At 41.7% G+C, this 20,959-nt stretch overlaps 2 protein-coding genes across 3 annotated transcripts; one reads left to right on the top strand and one right to left on the bottom strand.

The window, feature by feature from the left end:
* Positions 1-6,550: 6,550 nt before the first annotated feature.
* Positions 6,551-20,710, bottom strand: nol6 (nucleolar protein 6 (RNA-associated)). The gene is made up of 26 exons (XM_051423729.1): positions 20,544-20,710; positions 20,015-20,230; positions 19,782-19,898; positions 19,504-19,683; positions 19,229-19,397; positions 19,000-19,134; positions 18,361-18,524; positions 18,126-18,246; positions 17,925-17,983; positions 17,697-17,798; positions 17,479-17,594; positions 17,151-17,328; positions 16,822-16,944; positions 16,192-16,340; positions 12,914-12,989; positions 12,086-12,226; positions 11,809-11,926; positions 11,462-11,616; positions 11,188-11,351; positions 10,739-10,891; positions 10,514-10,611; positions 10,185-10,309; positions 8,056-8,145; positions 7,723-7,923; positions 7,057-7,158; positions 6,551-6,950 (listed from the first exon to the last, which is right to left on the bottom strand). The coding sequence occupies exons 1-26, from the start codon at positions 20,580-20,582 to the stop codon at positions 6,801-6,803; spliced, it is 3,441 nt and encodes a 1,146-aa protein (XP_051279689.1). The 5' UTR covers positions 20,583-20,710; the 3' UTR covers positions 6,551-6,800.
* LOC127376654 (E3 SUMO-protein ligase ZBED1-like) lies at positions 12,978-16,192 on the top strand. Of its 2 annotated transcripts, none has more exons than XM_051423757.1 (2): positions 12,978-14,776; positions 14,908-14,949. In XM_051423757.1, exons 1-2 carry the CDS (start codon positions 13,280-13,282, stop codon positions 14,932-14,934), a joined length of 1,524 nt encoding a protein of 507 aa, XP_051279717.1. In that variant the 5' UTR covers positions 12,978-13,279; the 3' UTR covers positions 14,935-14,949. The 2 variants fall into 2 exon arrangements, with proteins under 2 accessions (XP_051279717.1, XP_051279716.1); XM_051423756.1 differs by having other exon boundaries at positions 12,982-14,776; positions 14,930-16,192.
* Positions 20,711-20,959: the final 249 nt, after the last annotated feature.

Below are 20,959 nucleotides of genomic sequence, written 5' to 3'. Positions count from 1 at the left end.
ACATGTGTCATGAATGTTGTGCAACACTGAACAGTTTCACTACACCCTCCATGGAGACGAAGACGGAGACGGAGGAAGATGATGGACTAATATAGAGTACTGTTTTCCAAAGAGGTGAAATTTAATGTGATCCAAGCCAACACAAATAAGGTGAACATAATAGTTGGATGAAACTATGTGCCAGGTACTTTGAGTTTAGTGGGAAATATTAACCAACAAGTAGTTACTCGGCAGGGAAAGTGGGATCTCTGGCTCTCCCTTAAGTTCCTCCCACAGTGCTGTGCCCTTGCAGGTCAGATGGGTTGAAGACTATGTATTTACACAGATATGAATGTAAGTGCAAGGCATTGTCTTTTGTTTGTCTTATGGTGTTAGCCTTATCTCCAGGTCTTGACATTACTTACTATCAGGGGACCAATGAATGAACAGCAGTTGTACTGTAATGTAATGTATATGTAAACTTTATATGTAACTAGAAAATTCCTAAAGAAATTTTGAGTGTGCCTGGCTCTGGCCTGTATATTAATACCATGTCTTCCTCTCTAGCATGCGCCAAATTAGTTTTCCCGCGTTCAGATCAGCTCTAGAGATGCCGGACTTTTGTGCTGCTTATGGATGTTCGAAAAAACAAACAGCAAGGGATAATATTTCACAGGTGAGAATGTGTGTTATGATATTGAATGTTACGAAAGTATATTTCTGGTTTTGAAATTTTATTGTTTCAGTCTCATGTTTCAGTATATATATCTATGGTTGGTTCGGCGACGTTTTCAAAATAAAAGCACGGCCGTCAAAAAGGTACTTCATGAAATATTGAGCTATGAAGCCTTTAGGTCGGATTTTTTTGTGATTGTCATTAGATATGAGTACAATACAGGTGTAAAAGCAAATACACATACTATTAAGTGGAAGAATAATAAAACTACGCCTACTAGTACTAGGCATTACATTTTGAAGTAGATTATATTAATATCAAAAGCTTAAATTTGTTGGAGCAAACCAAAAAAACTAAAAAACTGACGCTAATGCATTAAAGGGGGGTGGATCCCCGCTGCAAGATGGCGTCTCTATTGACGCATTCGTTCCAATGAACAGCAGTAGTCAAGGCGACATCTAGTCAGTATATATATCTATGATTAATCCCTTGTCATTCTCTTATTAATACCTTAAATACTCCTCTGTAGCTAGCTATGTGTGTGCGTGTATGTGTATGTTCACAGGAAGGCTTTGGTTGTCGTGGCAACCAGGGGAGGCCACAGCACTTGAGTCTCCTGAGAGAGACAGAAAATCTCAAAATGAACCCCCTCGAACCATTGGGCAGGAATGACCAAAAAACGACCGAAATGAAAACCGAAAAGACCGTGAGCATCGTCATCTTGTTGACCATAAGACTGCCGGGTTTCAGTGGCTAAAGTTAAAAAACGGGACCTCAGGAGATTGAGAAAGAAATGGATGCAACGAGCTCCTTTCAAAATTTCTTCTCTCCAATTAACATGGGATTAGATGGGGCCGTGAGACGGTGTGGCTGGCGCATCAGTGCGTTTCCCGCCAAAACTATTTGTCTGACAGCTTCAGCAGTGGTATCACTGCGACCCCAATGGATTTACCTACGTTTCTATCTATAAATTATTTCTGTAGAGGGACATTTGTGGCCTTGAGAGCAGTTTACCAATTTATTTTTTGACAAATTTTTCTCTCTGTCTACACTCTAGTGATAAAGTCACGCACTCTAGCTGTGAGAATTCTACCAATACACACCCATTAATTTTTCTGGCCTGGTTTTTGGCGATTTATCGGCAAACTGTTATGGTGAAACGGTTAGAAAAGTCATAGCACTAATCTCCCGGCCGAGCCACACGTTTTGATACCTTTTTTGTGTATGTGCGACCAAAACCGCAGGAGGAGTAGTCGACCGAAAAACGACATTGGAGAGTAATACCTGTTCACAGTCAAGCTTGTGAGCTGCAGGCTTTGGTTGCTAGGTGACCAGGTCCAGAAATCAACGGTTATTTTATTTTATTATTTTATTATTTATATTCTTGTGAACCAGATTGAAACCAGACACTCCAGTCTACGGCATGAAATTTCAAAATGGCTTGAGTTCTTGGTAAATCAGAGGTGTGTGGTAATTCCCAGAGTTGAATTCCCAAAACTTGCTTACACCAGTCTCAGATTTTGTATCAGTTTTTTCAAGTAATCACAGATTTAGAAAAAAAAAAAAAAAAAAAAAAATCTACTAATTATTTCCTCTTCACAATTTGGCACATGAAACTCAATATGAGCAAGGCCAAATATCTGGTGGTGGACTGCCAGAGAAGTAGGAGATGCCCTGTTCCAGGTATCATCCAGGGAGAGGGTGGACTCTGTGAGTGCAACAGGCTCCTGCAGATCTTTAACTAGTCAGTAGTAGCCAGTGCAACATTCTTTGCTGTGGTTAGCTGGGGTGGTGGCATCAAGGAAGGCCAGCTCTATATTCAGGATGGAACTGGACATGAAAGATGATAAAGGACAAGATGAAAGCCATCCTGTGCAGACAACTGTGCAGGTTTGGAAAATATACTAAGTTTAAATGGTACTTTATAAAAACATTAGTTTTGTACAGGTATTTTGGATTTAGATCCCTTTATTTTGTGGTGGTTATTCATTCTCAAGGCATAAACCTAGTATGTCGCTCCAGAATCCTAATACTTAAGCTGTGCTAGCATATTTCTTGTAAAAATGTTAGGCTGACCACGGTTGTCATCTTCTACAAATTTAGATTTAGGAGTGTGTTTTCACATATTTGTACTTTGTATATGTCTTTCTGATTCAGTTTACCCCTTTAGGCTTCCAGAGGAAATCCCATCTAGAAGGCCAGAGGAGCTGCATTTTTGGGCCACATGGTTTTAAACAACTTTTCCTGGAATAGTTTGGCTCAGAAACAGGACAGTAAATTGGAAAGGGAAAAGAATGGTGGTACCCACAAACATTAAGCAAAAGCTATAAAACCAACACAAATTTTTGTCAATTTTCCGCAAAAACAAGTCCTAACAATTAAGCGTTGCTGTTTGATACAAAAAGTTTTTTCATGTTTTTTTCCCACAAGCCTGAGGTCCATAGAAAATGGCACTGATCACTGTTTGTGATTGATGGCCATATGTACCATGTGTCTACCAGATGTGTTTGTCTCGAGCAGGAGTGCCAGTGTGGCAGTTGTTTTCAATCAGGTGCTGGAGGACAGGACAGATGCAGGCAGGAGACGAAAGATTGATATCTGTCAGACAGTCAGCACCCACCGCCTCAGGCCAGACTCAGATAATGTTAGCAACAACTACACACTGAAAATATTAACAGATTAATACACTTCATGCTACGTCCTACAGGTAGCACAGTTCATTGTTTCAAAGCTACCCTTTTTTGATCTCTTAAGCCTTGTGGTTAAAAAAAAACTAGGTAGCAGTGGTTCTGGTTTTTCAACCACTTTCAGTCTTTTAAGATACATCAGTCCATTGAAAAACTGTCAGAGCTTGCTTATTAATTTTCAATAGAACTGTGAGCCACATATAATAACTTCATGTGTGGCATGGCAAAATACACAATATCAGTCCAAACAGTGGACTGAAGGAATCTGCAGTCATGTCAGGTCTTGATGTGACTGACTGATACACCCTACTTTACCATCAGGTTACAGAGTCATGTATTCTGTGGCACTGTAATATGTAATTTCCTCAGGTTCCTCACAGTAGTTTTGGTAACTGTTTAGTGAATCATCCCCAGAAGTGTTTGTACATGTTCATAAAGACACAATATTGTTATTTCAGACGGCAACTTGGGGAAAGATGATTGTGAAATATGTCATACAAGCATGTTCTGCACGTTCTCAAGTTTAGATACTATATTGTATAGCACTCTCTGTGTCATACCTGTGTGTGTGTGCATAAAGCATGTCTCTTCTAGTACATTCCCACTTTCTCTATAATTACGCTGTAATTAAAAAAACATGCTTCATATGTCAACAGCCACAGACACACAAACACATACACTTCCTATGACACAGCTGGATGTGTCAGCTTGTCAATTAAGATTTTTTATAATGCTGTATTGTTTACAGTGGCGTGCACAGACTTTTTGAAGGGCAGGGCTTTAGAAACGTTACATGTTATATAAAGGGCACATTATAAAGCGTGTCCTCACAGACTAACTAGAGGGACACTCAGGTTAGATTCGTTGTTAGATCAGTTATCCACATAAATGTGCACATTATAATGGCCTGTGAAGAACACAAGTGACATGAACGTATGAAGGAAATAAATCCCCAGGTGTAGGGGGTGCCATTATCAATAATTCATTTCCTGTATTCTAGTGCATTTTAACACCATATTTAGCACCTCTTTTAGGCAGCATCTCTACCTAATAATAGAACTTAGAAGAGGGCAGTAGAGTGTTTTTTCTACCCAAGAGGGCAATTTAGTGTATTTTGCCAACCAGGAGGGCACTTGAGGGCAGTTTAGCACACTTTTGGCTCATGAGAGGGCACTTTAGCACGTGTTTTGGCTCCCGAGAGGGCACTTGAGAGCACTTTAGCACGCGTTTTGGCTCCCAAGCATCCGCCCACCCCCAGTGCACGCCACTGATTGTTTACCATTTTGAGCAATACTTCACCAACCAAAACTTCCTTATTCTAACTAATGTGTGATGTGTAAACAGTGATGATGCTGTACGGTAGACCATCAAATTGATCATCAAAGTAATCAGATTTTTTTTTTTGTTTCTACAGAAGACAGAGAAATTGCCTTTTCATGGTTTTACAGTTCACTTTTCTTTATCACTAGAAACAGCGTCATCTTGTATTTTGGTTTTTGTCCAAACTTTTCACATATATTTTTCTACTACAAGACAAGGACAAATGTGTTCAGAACATAATGTGACAGTGCCAAGTATGCCTTCACTCTTCAACTACATTTTATACCTAGCACTAATCACAACCCTCTCATACACCTCAGATTTTATTGTCCTTTCAGTAACGTGTGGAAGCTATTCAACTGAAAACTTAGACGAACCTAACAGAGAGTGAGAGAGAGATTGTCACGCAACAAGCAGTCTCAAACACTACATGCATCCAGGTTGTTACAGAATATGATGCACAGGTCAACTTTATTTCAATATGATATCAAAGGGTCAATGTAAAATAAGTTTTACTGTGTATGAATGTAACCCCATTTTCTATTTTCTTTCAACTCTGGAACTCCAGGAGAGGCTTTATTGTTTTGTCACCTGCCGGCTAATTGTCGCAGAGGGTGTGACTTTCATATCCACCTGTTTTGTACATTAGCCTAATCAGAAATGACAAGTACAGACATAGATGGGAGATTGTGAGGTGAAAGCTCCAGGCTACCCAATGACAATTCAGAAGTTCCTGCTGGAATTCCTGCTAAATCAGAAGAGGGTGGGTATTCCAAAAGTTGCATGTAGGAACCTGTAGAAATCTTTATACCAATCTCAGATTATACCAATTTTCAGGGATAATAATGCTTTTTAAATTACAGATCTTAAAACAATCGGCACATGGTGCAATCACCTTAAACTCAATATGAGCGAGACCAAAGAAATGGTGGTGGACTGCCAGGGTAATATGCGGTCCCCTGTCCCAGTTATCAGCCAGGGAGAGGAAGAGGTTTGACTCATACACCTTGGAGTCCAAATCAATGAAAAAAATAATAAATAACTGGACTGGACTCACAAACTGACTCAGATCCTTCAGTGTGTGCAACAGGCCTCTGCAGATCTTTTTTTCTGGTCTGTAGTAGCTAGAGCAACATTCTTTGCTGCAGGATACCGAGGTGATGGCATCAAGGCAGGTGAGGCCAGAAGACTCAAAGCTGGTATAGAAGACGACCTCTGAAACTACAACTACACACTGAAATGAATGATTAACACAGTTAATTTCAGGTCAAGTCCTACAAGCAGCGCAAGTAAAATCTCCAGTTCATCAGTTAAAATCTATTTTTTAAATCTCTTTTAAGCCTTGTGGTTTAAAATAATTTACGAGGTATAATAATGTTCAGTAGAAGAGTGAGCTACATATCCCGTAATCCCAGCACGTAGCATGGCAAAAGAAGCCCATCAGTCCATCTGCAGTCATGTCAGGTCTTGATATGACTGACTAATGCACAAATTGCTGCTATCTGATTGCAGCATGATGCATCCTGTTACTGTAATATATTATTTCCTTGGAAAATCTGAAAAATATATTTATAGCAGTTCTTTTGTGATTTCTCATTGGTGCAAATCTACCTTTTTTTAATCTCTTAAGCCTTGTGGTTTAATAACTGACTAGGTAAATAATGGTTCTGGTTTTTCAACCACTTTCAGACATGCCAGGCAACGTGTTAATACTGTTTTAGAACTTGCTTATTAGTGTTCAATAGACAATGAGTCACCTCACTAACTACTAGATAACTGTAAAAGAATCCCTCCTTTTGGGATCAATAAAGGCTCATCTTATCTTGTCTAAATTTCATCCACTGATGGATGGACTAATAAGCAGTCAAGCAAAAGAATGAAATATAAATCAAAAGAGTAGGTATGTATTTATTAGACATCATACAGCTTCAACAAAACAAACATGTGGTTGGTCTTTAACAGCAACATTATTAACACATAATATTGTTAAGATAATTTGATCATGTTTACAGTAGACATGTTTCCATTGTTCTGTTTGACGTCAAGCACAAACAAAACAAAGGTATCACTGTACCTTCTCTGGTGAAAATGCTAAAATATAATATAGCTGGTGAATCTGGTGTGTGTACATCTTTTGTCTAAAATGACCATTTCTCAGTCCTTGCTTCCACTGATTTGACCATGTCCTTTCCCATGACCCGGAAGTCTTCCAGTATTGCTTCGACATTGGGAAAGGTATTTGCTTCCTCTCCAGTCACCTCGACCCTCCGAGCAGACACCTGTGACGTCTGTGATGTGTGATGAAGGAACATTAGGTCAGAGGGGTGGATGTTGACATGTGAGTGAAATAAGGAAGATGACATTTGTGTTGTTTGTTTGACATGAGTGACTTACCTTAAAGGGCACTGGGATGAAGGCCTTCGGCTTCCATAAAACTGCGATCACTGTTCCACCATAGGGATCACAGAAGAAGAGAGCTAGGTCTCCAAAAGCCTCCTGAAAATAAATTGGGTAGAAGTTCAGGACACAATATGACAAAATCTGTTTGTTGCTGTACTCTAGCCCAAAACCAAACTATATTAAATATGGCAATATGGCATCTGTGAAACTACTGTCAAAACAAAACTAATCAAAAAACCATATCAGTCAGTTATTTAAGTTTACTTCCCCAACACAACATTTCTGAAGTGTTCTGGCTGAGGAATATCTTTAAACATATGAGTAATATGCAAAAGAATGTATGGAGAAGGTGAAGAACATAAACAATATGCTGTAAAGTTAGCTCCTCAGAAGTTCAGAGAAATATGAACATTGTTCCTGCAGTCTAAATTCACAGAAATCAAGCATGGGTGTTTTTGCAAACAATGCAGTACATCCTGTTTTTCACTGGGTATTTATCTTGATCCATGTTTAACTTTAATGCCAGGTAGCTGGAAAAGCACTTCTGGGAGCTGCAACTTGCATGTGTAAATCCTGCTACACAGCTTTCCTCATCCTGTGGCAACAAGACGTTATGAAGACCACACCTTCCTTTTAACATCCCAAACAGAAAAGACTTACTTGGAGCTCTGCCAGGTAGAGAGACACGGGGTTGTAGTCGATGACAGGCATGACCCCTCCAGAAAGGGCCACACCACTAGTCATGACGCCCCTGCTGAAGGTGACAGCGGGAGGGTCCACTGCCTGGCTGAGCAGAGGAACCTGCTTGGGGTACAGATGGATCAACACATCATAGGCATCTAGAGGAGGGCGCATGACCACCTGCACAAACACAGATGGGTGCATTACATGGTTGAAATATTACAGCATAGTTAATTCAGATAGTGGATTAAGACAATGGAGTGGTGAGTAATTGAGAACTTGAGTGATTTTTTTTTTTTTTTTTATACCAACCCTGACATCCTGTATCTGGCTGCCGTCCATCAGCTGATGTTCCAGTACCTTAAGACTCTCTGCAGCCAACATCACCACACGCTGCAGCATCTGAACGCACACAACCAAAATATAACATCTGATGGTTAAACAGGTTCGCTTCGGACATGCTGAAGCACCTCAGCAGAAAATATCCTGATATGTCATATCATTTATATACCACTGCTCTGGTTGTAGTGCTGGAATATAACCAATTTCCAAGAAACAAGGCAACAACTACACACACCGAAAGGGAATCACAACATCAATAACATTATACTGCAATTCTTGGAAGAGTATTACAAGGAGCCGCCTACTATAATTGTTTTAACTGACATGACTTGATTAGGTAACTCAACATACTGGCTTATACACTTATTTGGGATCTCCTCCTCCCTATGACATTCAACAACAACTATAATACATGATATCTACATATGGGTGAGGAAACTTGTTTCCTTGTCCCATAAATGTACTATATTAAATTCCAACATATTATGATCCCATTTGTACTATTATATGCTAATTATAAGTCTTTTGGCCTCTTAGGCATTTGTTAAATGTTAAAAGTGACTTTCCTCTTACTAAAATTCTTCTGAAACCCATTTATTTCAGTTATTTGACCTGATGGTGGATACTCCAGATTATAACACATGTTCATTCATCAAAGAAATGTACAATTGAGTTCAAACCAACTTAAAATCTCTTTCAGGGTTCAGTTATAAATCATGTTATGTGCAAAGATAATTATTATTGTGATTAACATTTCTACGGTCATGGCTGTGTAGGAATTTTCTGCATCTTGAGTATTCAGAGAAACTCAAAAGTTCATTCGGTTAAGTGAATAATTCTATCACAATCTGCTCCCTAGTGGTCATTCAGAGGCACTGAGACAACCACACATGCACTGAACCAGGATAATTAACTAACTAACTCAGCTATTTGTTTTAAAACACATTTTCATGTGTTCTGGAAGTCTGCAGAAGGGCATGTGAATTCAACAAGAAACTGATATATACAACCCGAGCAACCAAATAACCAGGTAAAATGGAAATCAGTCTAAACACGGTGAATTAACCCTGCAATGACGTCTCTGTTAGGACGTCACAGAAAACAAAGTTCCTGCTCTCCGCCACCGTTATAAAGCAGGATGCTGGGAGAGGCTCAGTGTTAATGTTGGACTTGTAAGAGTGAAGTGGGCAAACACAGGAAGCTTATCTGGGTCAGCTACGCACCATGGGAAGCTGCTGTGTGTACCTTTTCTGTACGCTACTGTGTGCCACTGGACTCTTTTACAGCTACGGTCACATCCAAACAGAGGAGTATAATACCAAACATTTACCTTATTTCACTACGACAGAGGACAGCAATGAAAAGCAACTGGTGAGCTACAGCTGATGGTCTCCCAAAAACATTAGTAGTGCTTTTAGGACGTTTTGTAGGTTGTGGATATAATGTAAACATTCTTGTCAGATATTCTCTCTAAATTCTTTAGACTATTGTTTATTATTTAATATTCTGATGGTATTTTAATGTTTATAAAGTGTTATGTGACGATTTGCATTTGCAGATCAATGATTTACATCAAGTTTTGGAGAGACTTCAGAACAATCAGTTTCCAGTTCTAAGAAAAAAGCATGGCTATGTGCCAGTGGTATGTAACGCAATAACTCATCTTGGAATTATGTCAATTTCTAAAATCACTCCAGACCAATATATTCATTATCTTTGCAGAGACATTTACTGTCCATAAGTCTTACTTTAATTTTGGTTAGTTTGATTATTATGGTTTCATATTTTTTCAGTGTGATCCAGGAGACGTGTGTGCTCTCAGGAAAGGATCCAGGATCGGGAAACTATGCGACTGCTCTCCGCCGAGAACATGCAACTCTTTTCTGCACCGCTGTTTGTGATACTCTCCGTCTGTTACAAATCTAACAGAAACCACAGTAAAAATCACTGTGATCTATGTGATGGTATAGTTCTCAAGTATTCAATTTTGTCTTTTTTTCTGATCACTGACCAAATGTAAGATTTTATTTTTGAATCCATTATTGAATGCTATTAAATGTGTTGTCGTGTAAGTTGCATACTTTGTGTGTTCCACTGACCTGTACACTCGGTGCTCTTTTGGTCCACATAGATAGTGTTTTGTCTTTAGGCGTAGCTATAAACATGACAGGCAGAGACTCCCTGGAGGCCATGAAGTCATTCTTGATCTCTGTGTAGTCGGCAGCTACACGTGACAGACAGAGAGAGAGAGAGTTGAACAACAATTAAACTTGGCGTTGAAACAGCGATGCATGTGAGCAGGATGTTAAAGTGTGTCGGGGGTATATATAGAAAGAGGTCAGAGGGGATTTGTTTGTGTAACATAGAAGGAAAAAGGGGTGTGAGTGAGTGAGTGAGTGAGAGAGAGAGAGAGAGAGAGAGAGCTTGCCTGTGAGCTGGTTGTTAAGGTTGACTACCAGCGGGTTATTCCTCCAGTCAAAGGAGGAAAGCAGATGAAGGAAACGAAGGAAGCCGACCTGGGGAGAACTGAGGAAGACGAGAAATTCACTCACATGACCTACTGAACGAACAAAGGGAAGTGAAAAGTACACATCCACAAATGAGGCTGAGGAGGTGGACAGATTTTACAGAGATTAAAAAAGGCAGTAGTTACCCGGGAGGAGTAAAGGGTGCGGGCTGCAGGAAAAGCGACGCCACCAAAAGGTCTGCCGTGTCCTCTGTGATGTCGTCACTGAAGAGCTGAGCCCCCAGCCAGCGTTTGGCCAGGCGACACACTGCCCCAAAACATGGGTGCTGCTGCTGGAGCCTGCCAACAACAAGTTGGGTAACGTATAAGTTGGAGCAAAAAAGTAAGGAATTGGTGAATGAAGGACAAGCAAAATAATGACAAAACAAGAAAGAGACAAAAAGAAGGGGACACAAAGGAAGAAAAAAAATGACAAAAGTTGAAGAAAGGGAAGGCATATAACCAAAACTAACTGTTAATGTGTATGACAGCAATGTGTAGGGTTGGAAAAGACTGAGGGAACTAATAGGAACCCTACAACCCTGATTTCTCACACAACACACACATACTACTTTGTGTTACTGTTTTAATTTTACCCATGCAGTGTGCTGGTAAGTAGAGGCTTGTGAATGGTTTCCATCTCTAGAGCCTGAGCCTCCTCGTTGTCCCTTACAACCAGCAGCCCCTCGGCATTCACGCTCTCCCTCAGCACCTGTGGCTCGCGATGGTATGCCACCTGGATGCGGAACACCAAGCCATCCTGGATACATAAACAGAGGGAAAGATGACAGCATAAATAAAAGACTGAACAGTCATTAAAAAAAAATAGCCTGGCCTGTATGAGACATGTGCACCAACTCAAAAATATACCTTCCAGACATCCAGGTGTGTGGGGCAGGACCTGCACGTATAATTATGGTGTTTCTTGAGTAACTCTCCCAGACGGATGTTGAAGGCAGCCCGGATATGGCGGATGGCGAGGCGGTCGTGAGGCCACTTTCCACTCCCCTCCATGTGACAGATCACTGCAAGAACATGGTTAACAATACACTGGTGAATGAGTTTCTTTAGTTAAACGTCTGTGGTGAAGTGGCAGTGAACAAATGTGTAGCCGCTCAAGAAAAAGATAACTCAGATGCAGTTACGTTTCAGTGATAAAGTTTTTTCTACGGTAGTCTAGATGTAGTTTTCAGCAGATTTAACAAGTGTTAACTAACCTGTGATAGGTGTGATATAAGCAGGGCAAGGTTTGTTTTCCTTTGGCACCAATGATCTGGAAGTCTTTTCTCTGTCAAAGAAGGAATAGTCCAGCTTCAGTGGCACAGGGGGAAAGACCTGCAAGAAACCACAATTTAAAATCAACAATAACCACAGCTATAAATAACTTATAAAAGCTCATTAAACTAGAGTTGCTTTGTGGAGGTGTCTCGTATTTTACTACTACCACCACTGCATTAATGAGAGCAGTCCCCCGTTGAGAACAAGAGGCTTTACCTGTGTGTATCTGAGTGCAGGGTGGGCTCCTTGTACTGCTGTGATGGAGAGGGGAAGACCTTCCAGCCTCCACAGTTTTCTACTCAGGTCATCATAGGACTGAACTACCAGTAAACTCTCCTCCTCTCCAGTACTAGGCACCTGAAGAGCACAATAAACATCAAACACATGCCATACATACACATTATTAGAGAGTATATTTATTTAGTGATGAAACAGCAACACTCACACCCAATTTTGGTGGTTTACAGCAGTGGTTCTCAACCTGGGGTCCAGAGACCTTGAGGGTTTCTTAAGGGGTTCCAGGGGTCCCCAGAAAAATGGGAACTATTTACATTTTGCAGACTATAGGTTAGCCCAGTGAGAGTCCATATGTTTCACACTCTTCACTGTTAATCTGCCAATCTACAGTACAGACAGTTATGGAATAACGTACCAGACAAGGATTCCTGAGACTACTCTTTATCACATACAGGTCTGCTGCCTGATGTGTATCAATCTGGGGATGACTGACACCAAAAAGGTTGAGAACCAACTGGGGACCATTGTTTTCATGAATTTGTCATTAATAATAATTAATATTTTTTTAAACGGAATTAATTACAGATCTTTACCAACAAATAAAAAAATAAAAATAAAATAACATTTAAAAAATCAGTAGGAAATGTTGTATATGGTTAAACAAAGACAGGGCGCGGTTTAAAGCATCACACAACACATAAAAAGCTATATTATATTTTCAATTAGTCTAACCGATTTTATATTGAATTTGCCGTCTATTAAAAAAAACAAAACAAAAAAATAAATAAATAAATCGTAGCGCGTTACCTCACTTCCCGTTTTGATGACGTCATCCACCATCGCCCCCACATACCGCACACAGGACTCGGGGACATCTGCATGCCTGGTGATTAAAAACACATATATTAGTTTTCCCTTTTAAAAACTCGGCAGACTCATACCTCCACTCACCCCACTGTCACTATCTGAACGGCACACGCCGAAGTGAAACCGCTGACAAACTGGCCTCTTTTTATTACCCCTAAAAAAAAAAAAAAAAAAAAAAAAAGACCCACTCTCTCTTTCTCTCTCTCTCTCTCTCCTGCGAGGACGGGAGGCGCTAACACCAGCTAACTCGCTAACGTTAAAAAAAACACTCGGGCCAGGCATTAGACATAGCCGGCTGCACGGACCATGAAGCGTACGGGGAGGAGACGGAGCTCCGTGTGGGACTGCTTTGAACAAGTGGGGAACTTTGTGCGCTGCATGAAATGTGACGCCAAGCTGAAGTACTGCGGCGGAGCTACGAGCTCCATGATTAACCACATGAGCAGGCACCATCAGTCCCCGACCCCGCTGGACGAGGACGAGAAACCCGTGATTTGTACCGTCCAGTGCATGGAGGAGGACAGGAGCGTCGGTTCGGACATCATGCAGGTTGCAGTCATGTCTCCGAACATGAGCCTGAGCAGCAACCCCCCTGAGCGTGACTGTGGCGAGAGGAAGCGGCTCAAGCGGAGCTCTGTTTGGGACATTTTCGTCAAAGTGGACGACGAGGTTCACTGCACGATGTGCGACACGAAGCTGAAATACAGGAGCAGCACCACCAGCATGATGTACCACATCAAGAACAAGCATCCGGACACGATGCCCAATGATGGCGTGTCACTGGCAACACACACAGAGGTGACTGAACTCATCTCCAGAATGATAGAGAAGGACATGCTTCCCATCAGCATGGTCACTGGGGAGGGTTTTCGCGAGCTCCTCGCATACACTGTGCATAATTATAAAATGCCCTCTGCAGGGGATATTATACGCCTCATTGAAGGCCATTTCCACGAGAAGGCGGAGGAGCTTGTGGTGCAGCTGGGTAAAGTGGAGAAAGTGGCTCTCACTGCTGATTTCTGGACAGCCCTCCCTTTTCAGAGGTACATTACAGTTTTCTGTTCATTCATAACAGAGGACTGGCAGGGAAGGTCAGCAGTGCTGCACACACACAAGATATCGGACAGTCACACTACTACAGACAGCGTCACAGAGAAGCTCCTAAAAACCGTGCAGGCCTGGGGTATTGCTGGAAAAGTGACTGCGTGTGTTCACAACAACGCCCAGGACATCCTGTCAGCCCATGCGTGTGCCCATGTTACCTGGGATTACGCCACTTGCTTTGCCACCACGCTGCAGTTTGCGGTGAGTGACGGGCTGTGTGAGGATCTAGTCCGGATCATTGCTGCTGCGGGGAAACTGGTCAAGCACTTCAATCACAGCCTGCTGGCGAGCGAGGCCTTGGAGCAGAAGCAAGTTCAGATGTGCCTGCCACAGCACAAGCTCATCCAGTCGAGCAAAGCCAGATGGGACACGATCTGCGATATGTTCGAACGGTTACTTGAGCAACGGTGGGCAATTAAAGCGGTCCTCTCCGATCGCACAGTCACCAACAGACAGGAAGCCCAGACCCTTGAGATTGAAGATGACTGCTGGCAGATAATAGAGAATTTCACACCTGTGCTGGCAACGCTCAAATGGGCAACAACAGTCATGTCTGCTGAAACGGAGGTGTCCATTTCAAACATCTACCCAATCACCTTCAGCCTCATTCAAACCCACCTTGTGCCAAAAGAGAATGACGTTGAACAGGTCTCTGAGTTCAAGCTGAAAGTTCAGAAGTCACTTAGAAATCACATGGAGGTAAGCATAAACTGACTGCGGACTACTAATTTGTGCTTTGACTGAATAGTGATGATATTAGTAGAATAAATGCTGACAAACATGATTGGTGTGGATAAACGTGCATCTCTTTTTACTAAATTCTTTACCAGTGTTTCCTTTCACTGTCTGCAGGTTGACTCTAATGACCTAGCCTCCAAACCGGCTCTGATTGCTTCTATGCTGGACCCTCGTCACAAACATCTCAGCTTCCTGACGCCAACGGGGAGACTGGCTGCAAAGGTGAAACTGCACGAACTGGTTTCAAAATTAGATGTGAGAAACGCCACCGTCAGCCCAAAGGATGAACAGCAGGAGACCTTGATCACACCTGATATTAGTCAGGTGGCTATGCCCTCACAAATGAAAAGTGACACCAAAAACACTATGATGTTGCTCCTAGGAGACAACTACAGTTCCTCCTATGCCACAGACTCTGAGGCTCAGGTAGATTACTACTTGAGAGACATTGCTCCCTCGTTGGACATAAACCCTCTTGACTGGTGGAGGGTGAACGGACCGAGGTTCCCCAAACTGGCCACTCTGGCAAGACACTATTTGTGTGTACCTGGGGTAGCACTGCCGTCTTTATTGTCAGAGGCTGGACAAACATTTGCAACAATGCGCACAAGACTGAGCCCAGAGCATGTTGACATGATGATCTTTGTAAACAGAAATGCATAACTTGCATGACCCTACGTGATGGAGATGTACCCTGATTTACCATACTAATAATGAAATAAGGTCACTGTAGGGCAGTGGGAAGCAAGTTAGGTAGACACTTTGATGAGTCAGGGAGGATGGGGAGATGGCAGGGCTATTAAAAGAGCAGGTACTCTCTCTCTCTACCATGTTGTACATTAATTAGCTGGTGCTAATGAGGCTACAATCATGTTGTTTTTCAGTCAACAAAAAGCATTAGACATTAGCAGTAAAATCCCCCCCCCCTCCTCCTCCAACAGTTGCTGTGACCTGAGCTGCAGTAAAATGAACTACCTAAATGTAGATCCCATTAAAACCTAGTGATTTGTTTCACTTGACTGACTCACTCACACTCCTGACTTAATAAATTATGTCAGCTATATCTGAGTAAACACGAGGTGAATATAAATTCTTGGCACTAAACAACAACCCAAAAAAAAATAAAAAAAATCACAGGAAAACATCTAGTGGAGGCTGCTAACAATGTATCAAGCTGTACAGGTATAATGTTTCATACATTATAGTTCCAAACACGCATTTTAAATAGATTTCAAAATCAAGATAAATACTGAATATTTGTATTAGAAATACAGCTAGAAACAAACTGACCAAACTAACCACTATATTATTACCAGTATTAATGTGATGTCTGTTGTGTCTCTCAGTATGCTATGCCAATAAAATGAAGTACATACAGCTGTAGCAGGTGTGTGATGATCTGTTTAGGGACCAGTTGTTTTTGGCACATGCTCTCTCCGTCCCACAGCACAGCCTCAGTGATGGCACCATCCTGGAAACGACGCAGCTCGGAGCGAGAACCCCACAGCTGACGGAACTCAGCCGCCTAGCAGGAGAATAATAATAATAATAATAATAATAATAATAATAATAATGAGTCTTTGCACAAGTATGGTTACACATACAACGATGAATGAGAAATAAGTTTACAAATCAAAGAAAATACTAACCTAATCATGCAACAGATTTGTCTCTTTTGCATGCGACAGGACAAGCTTTTTAAAAGTGCAAACAATAGCCGAATCAGAAGTGAAACTCAGTTGTGTCCATAAATGTTACATTTGCTTAGTTTACTACAGTAGTATTACATTCTTTAAGATGTTTACAATCCTACTACGTAGTCAAAAATTCTTAAATCCACTATGGATTTGTATCTACTCAATGCTCCCTCTTTGTAGCACTTTTGATATTGCACTTGATATTGTACAAGAGTCGAGTAAAATGACTTGCATCACCAACCCCAATGGGAAAAAACATAAAATAAAACACTACAAACACGCACAGAAATGACAGACAGGCGAGGTTACCTTGGGGCTGTCTGCAGGTGGACCTCTTTCCAGGGCAGAGGCTGCCAGCTCTGGCCTTAGGAGCAAACCGAATGAGAGAGGAGGTTGGGCTTTGTGTTTTGGGGCATCACTCTCCACAGACCACTGTGATGAAACAAAAATGTTAATAAGTTCAATAAATAAAATTACTTCAAGATTGTACATATGATTTATTTTGGACTTGCTCAATTAGAATTTCATAAATGTACTTGTTACAAAAGTATTAATACTGATTCAATCAATTCAATGAAATTAGGATTGAAAAATCAGTGTGCATGTTCTTCCAGTTAAGTAAGGCAAATCTTTCCCACCTCTGGGGCAGGAGAGAGGGAGTGGGTGAGGAGGTGGATCCTTTGGCCCAGTCCTCGCTGAAGCAGTGACAGAATAAAAGGGAGCGCGGTGTGGACGTAATTTCCACTGTGGTCCATCAGCTCACTGAGGAGATTCAGTTTCTTACAGCTGGACTGAAGCTTCACCAGCTCACACAACCTGTGTGTGGGTGGGAGATGACAAGCACAAATCAGTAAAGCTGACAGGATGAGGACGGGCAGGTGTAAAATGAAGCTGCTTATCTAGTACATTTAAGAGAGATTGGGTGTAATTCGTTTTTGTTGCATTAGCTGATTAACAGAGCCATACTGGAATACGTGGTCGCTTGTCCTGATCATGGGTTTGGGGGTCATGAGGAGGCTGTGGAACCCATCCACTGTAGGGTTGTCCCAGAACTGCATCGACACAGATGCCTCATGCTGCAGCTGAGAACCAATTTGAAAATAGTCAAAACCTGTTGCTTAATATCACCAGTGAAAAATGCATCTTGTCTGAACAAATCTGTTTTTTTTTTTTTTAGTCTTTACCTGTTTGTAGGTACAAGCGGTCATGTCAGCACACATATTGAGATGTCCTGAGGGGTCAACAAACACCACCTGGAAAGCACTGTGGAACTCTGCCAGGGATGGCTGCAGGGAAAAGAAAAAAAAAAAAAAAAAAGTAGACAATAATGATTAATTTAGGAGTTAAACAAAAGCGTGAGTAATCTATATGCACACAAGTTTACGGTTTAAAATTCAAGCTAGGCCACTCACAGCTGTAGAGTCAGGATCTCTGGCTAGTGTAATTGCATTCACTGTGAGGTCTGTAGATGCTGCGGGTTAGAATGAGAGGTTGGTAAGTTGCAAGATATTCAAAACAGCAATAAGCAAATCACTGCAATATCGTCATATTATGTATCATATAACCCTTCATTAAAACAAACCAGTGGTTTAGCAGATTTAAAATTTTCTTACCCAGGAAGTTCAAGCTGTTTCGAAGCAGCTGATAGGCCGTCATGGTGTTACTGATTCTGTGAGTGGTCAGCAGATAAGCCAACAGCATGGAAGCCAGGAAGCCACTAAAACAACCAGTGCCCTAAAAGATATTGAGGTAAGGTATGTCAGAAGATAGATAGATAAATTAATACAGTGTAAAAACAAGAAACTAAACTCTGTGCAACAATTAAAAGAGACACTGCAAGCCTCTAACCTGGTCCAGCTCTCTTTGGCGAAGCCAGACTTTGAGCAAAGCCACCCCATCAGCAAACGCTGAGCACTGGGAGCTGACAGCAGAAAGGAACTGGAGGTGAGCCCTGGGCAGTAAATCCCCCAGAACAGAGCTATTGTAATGTGGAGTGGGAGGTTCACCGCTCTCTGTAACAAACAAGAAAACAATTGGTCTTGATAAAAGTGATATTTCAGTTGAACTGTAGATAAAAAACAATGTGGTCTTGAATGTAAATATGATCATCGTCTCAGAAAAAGCGATTGAATTGTGATTCTGTGACCAAGTTCGTATTGTTTTTCACCATTGGCATTCATTAAGAAAGATTCACTACATATGGAAATCAAATGACTGAAATACTGTGTTGACCTTACATAACATCTCTACACATATCCATAAATGAACATTAACTTATATTCACACAGTGACAAGGAATTAAATATAAAAATAAATAGTATGAATAATACAGAAGGAAAAAAGCGTATAGGATAAACACATCAGTCAAAAACTCTAACAGCAATTTATTATAAATAATTTTCCAACATCCATTTGAACCTCCGTTGATCCTAATTATAAGTGATGGATAAAATTTGAAGAACTAGCTGTATAAATGGACAACCTTACCAGACAGCGAGGACTGCAATCCGGTGTACCACTCTGTCCTGATATTATTCCTTTGGGGGTGGAAGCGGTTGGGCTTGAAGAATCCAGGAGGGGGACACACATGAACACATACGGTGAAGCTGGAAGAGTCTTTACCTGAAAGATGGGACAACACAACAGATCTCAACCCAAAAAGATACTTATTAAAATATAATATGATATAATATATAACATAATAAAGTTAAAATACCTGGAGGGGTCAGCAGCAGAACAGGTCGGAGTCGATTCCCATGGAGACAGGAATATCGCATGGTCCCAATGTCAGAGGAAGACGCAAGATACTCGGCCATGCCTGCAAGGTAGAGAGCCCTTTTCCTCGGATACCTCTGGTTCACGACGTCCTTCGGGTGGAGGACATCCTAATAACAGAAAGATGAGCAGGCAGAGACAATAGCACATTGCTCTCAAGACTTCAAGTGATGCAATGAAATAAAATTTAAAAAAAAAAAAAGGCCGGTGACTTACAGCTGGGATTGTCACAGCTAGATCCACCATGATGCGTGGTTTAGTGCAGGTGCCCAGGGGGTAGCTGCCGATCAGATCGACAGAAGCAGGGGGTGCCATGTGGAACTTGCCTTTTGTTGCTTTGGGCACCAGGAGGAACGGGACCTTGACTGCGCCGGACAGCCACGACAGGTCACTTACCTGAACACATAGAGAGATTGAGCAAAAGATGTGGTTGCAGGTTTCTGTGTGTACATTTGCAAAGAGACAAATTAATGGAAACCGCGAAGCCGACACACCTCAACCTCTGGGGACTCTGGCACAGCCTGGAGCAGCTCGGTGACTGTCAGAATGAAGGAATCTATTCGCTGCTTCCTACGCTCACTCAGGGCGACCTCTTTCAGCAGCTCCTCCATCTGTTAATCGGCGAACAAGATCATAAGACATTTCACAAGAAGAAGTGTGTGAATGCTTGTGCGGTTATATTGGTCACATGGGATGATGATGATGCCAGGAAGTCAGAGGTCCTCACCTGCATCTTGAGCAGGCTGCAGTGAAACAAGCTCTCCGCCTCCTTCAGCTGGTTTAGCTCCTCTGCTGAAGGAGGTCTGTACAGATCACTGCGGGACAGCTTCACCGGGTGAAAGACCACATCCTCCTCCTTCTCCTCCTCCTCTTCCTCGGGTTTGCTCCTTTTGGCTTTAATGGGAGCTTCATCTTCCTTCTGAGATGAGTCTGAGGGAATCATCTGTAAAATGACAACACAACATGTAGTAGTAGCAGCAGAGTAGTAGTAGTAGTAGTAGTAGTAGCAGTAGTAGTAGTAGTAGCAGCCTGATTAAAGTAAGCAATAGGAATATATATACAAAAAAAAAAATAGGCTAACTAACTGATATTTAATTTGACCAGAGCTGTTATTATTAAGTGTATATACATTAGATAAAGCACATTAGGCAACTCTTACCTGCTGTAAGGTAATTACAAATATAAACGCAAAGCGTGCAGGGAACCTTCATATACGTGTGAGCAGCTAAGATAAATCCAAATGTCGCCAGTCTTACCTCTTCTGGGTCCTCTGCGACTGTCTGCTTCTTTTTCATGTGTGCTTTTCTTCCAGAGTGATGGTAATTCAGATGTTTTGAAAGTTTCGATCAACGCTGCGCTGCCTTCATTGCGCTCTCACATGTGCAACGGGTCACTTCAACATGCTATCTCCCCCCGATTGGTGCAGAAGAGGCGGAGGGGAACGGTGATTGGCTGGCCGCTCGTGTGACGTCGCGTCGGCTTCAGCAAGATAGGTTGCACGAGCAGTCTCCCATATGGTGCGTGAGAAGGGAGATACAGGGCCGGAGACGGGGGGGGTTATTTTTTAAAACAAATTTAATATTATCATCATGTGTTTTAATTGCCATTTGTCATTAAAATCACTACACATATGTGGCAGATGTTTGCAGTACATAAAATGTATTATTGGTGT

The sequence above is a fragment of the Dicentrarchus labrax genome, unplaced genomic scaffold, assembly GCF_905237075.1.
Source record: "Dicentrarchus labrax unplaced genomic scaffold, dlabrax2021, whole genome shotgun sequence".
NCBI classification, from domain to species: Eukaryota; Metazoa; Chordata; class Actinopteri; family Moronidae; genus Dicentrarchus; species Dicentrarchus labrax.
The sequence above is the reverse complement of the archived record's forward strand: the minus strand, read 5'-3'. Positions and strand labels throughout refer to the sequence as shown.

Excerpts from the sequence above, each read along its gene's own strand:
- nol6 (XM_051423729.1), bottom strand. The coding sequence starts at position 20,582 with ATGAAAAAGAAGCAGACAGTCGCAGAGGACCCAGAAGAG. Across the intron at positions 20,231-20,543 it reads TCGCAGAGGACCCAGAAGAG|ATGATTCCCTCAGACTCATC; the intron begins GTAAGACTGGCG and ends GTCATTTTACAG. Across the intron at positions 19,398-19,503 it reads TAGCTGTGACAATCCCAGCT|GATGTCCTCCACCCGAAGGA; the intron begins GTAAGTCACCGG and ends TTCTGTTATTAG.
- LOC127376654 (XM_051423756.1), top strand. The coding sequence starts at position 13,280 with ATGAAGCGTACGGGGAGGAGACGGAGCTCCGTGTGGGACTGCTTTGAA. Across the intron at positions 14,777-14,929 it reads CACTTAGAAATCACATGGAG|GTTGACTCTAATGACCTAGC; the intron begins GTAAGCATAAAC and ends CACTGTCTGCAG.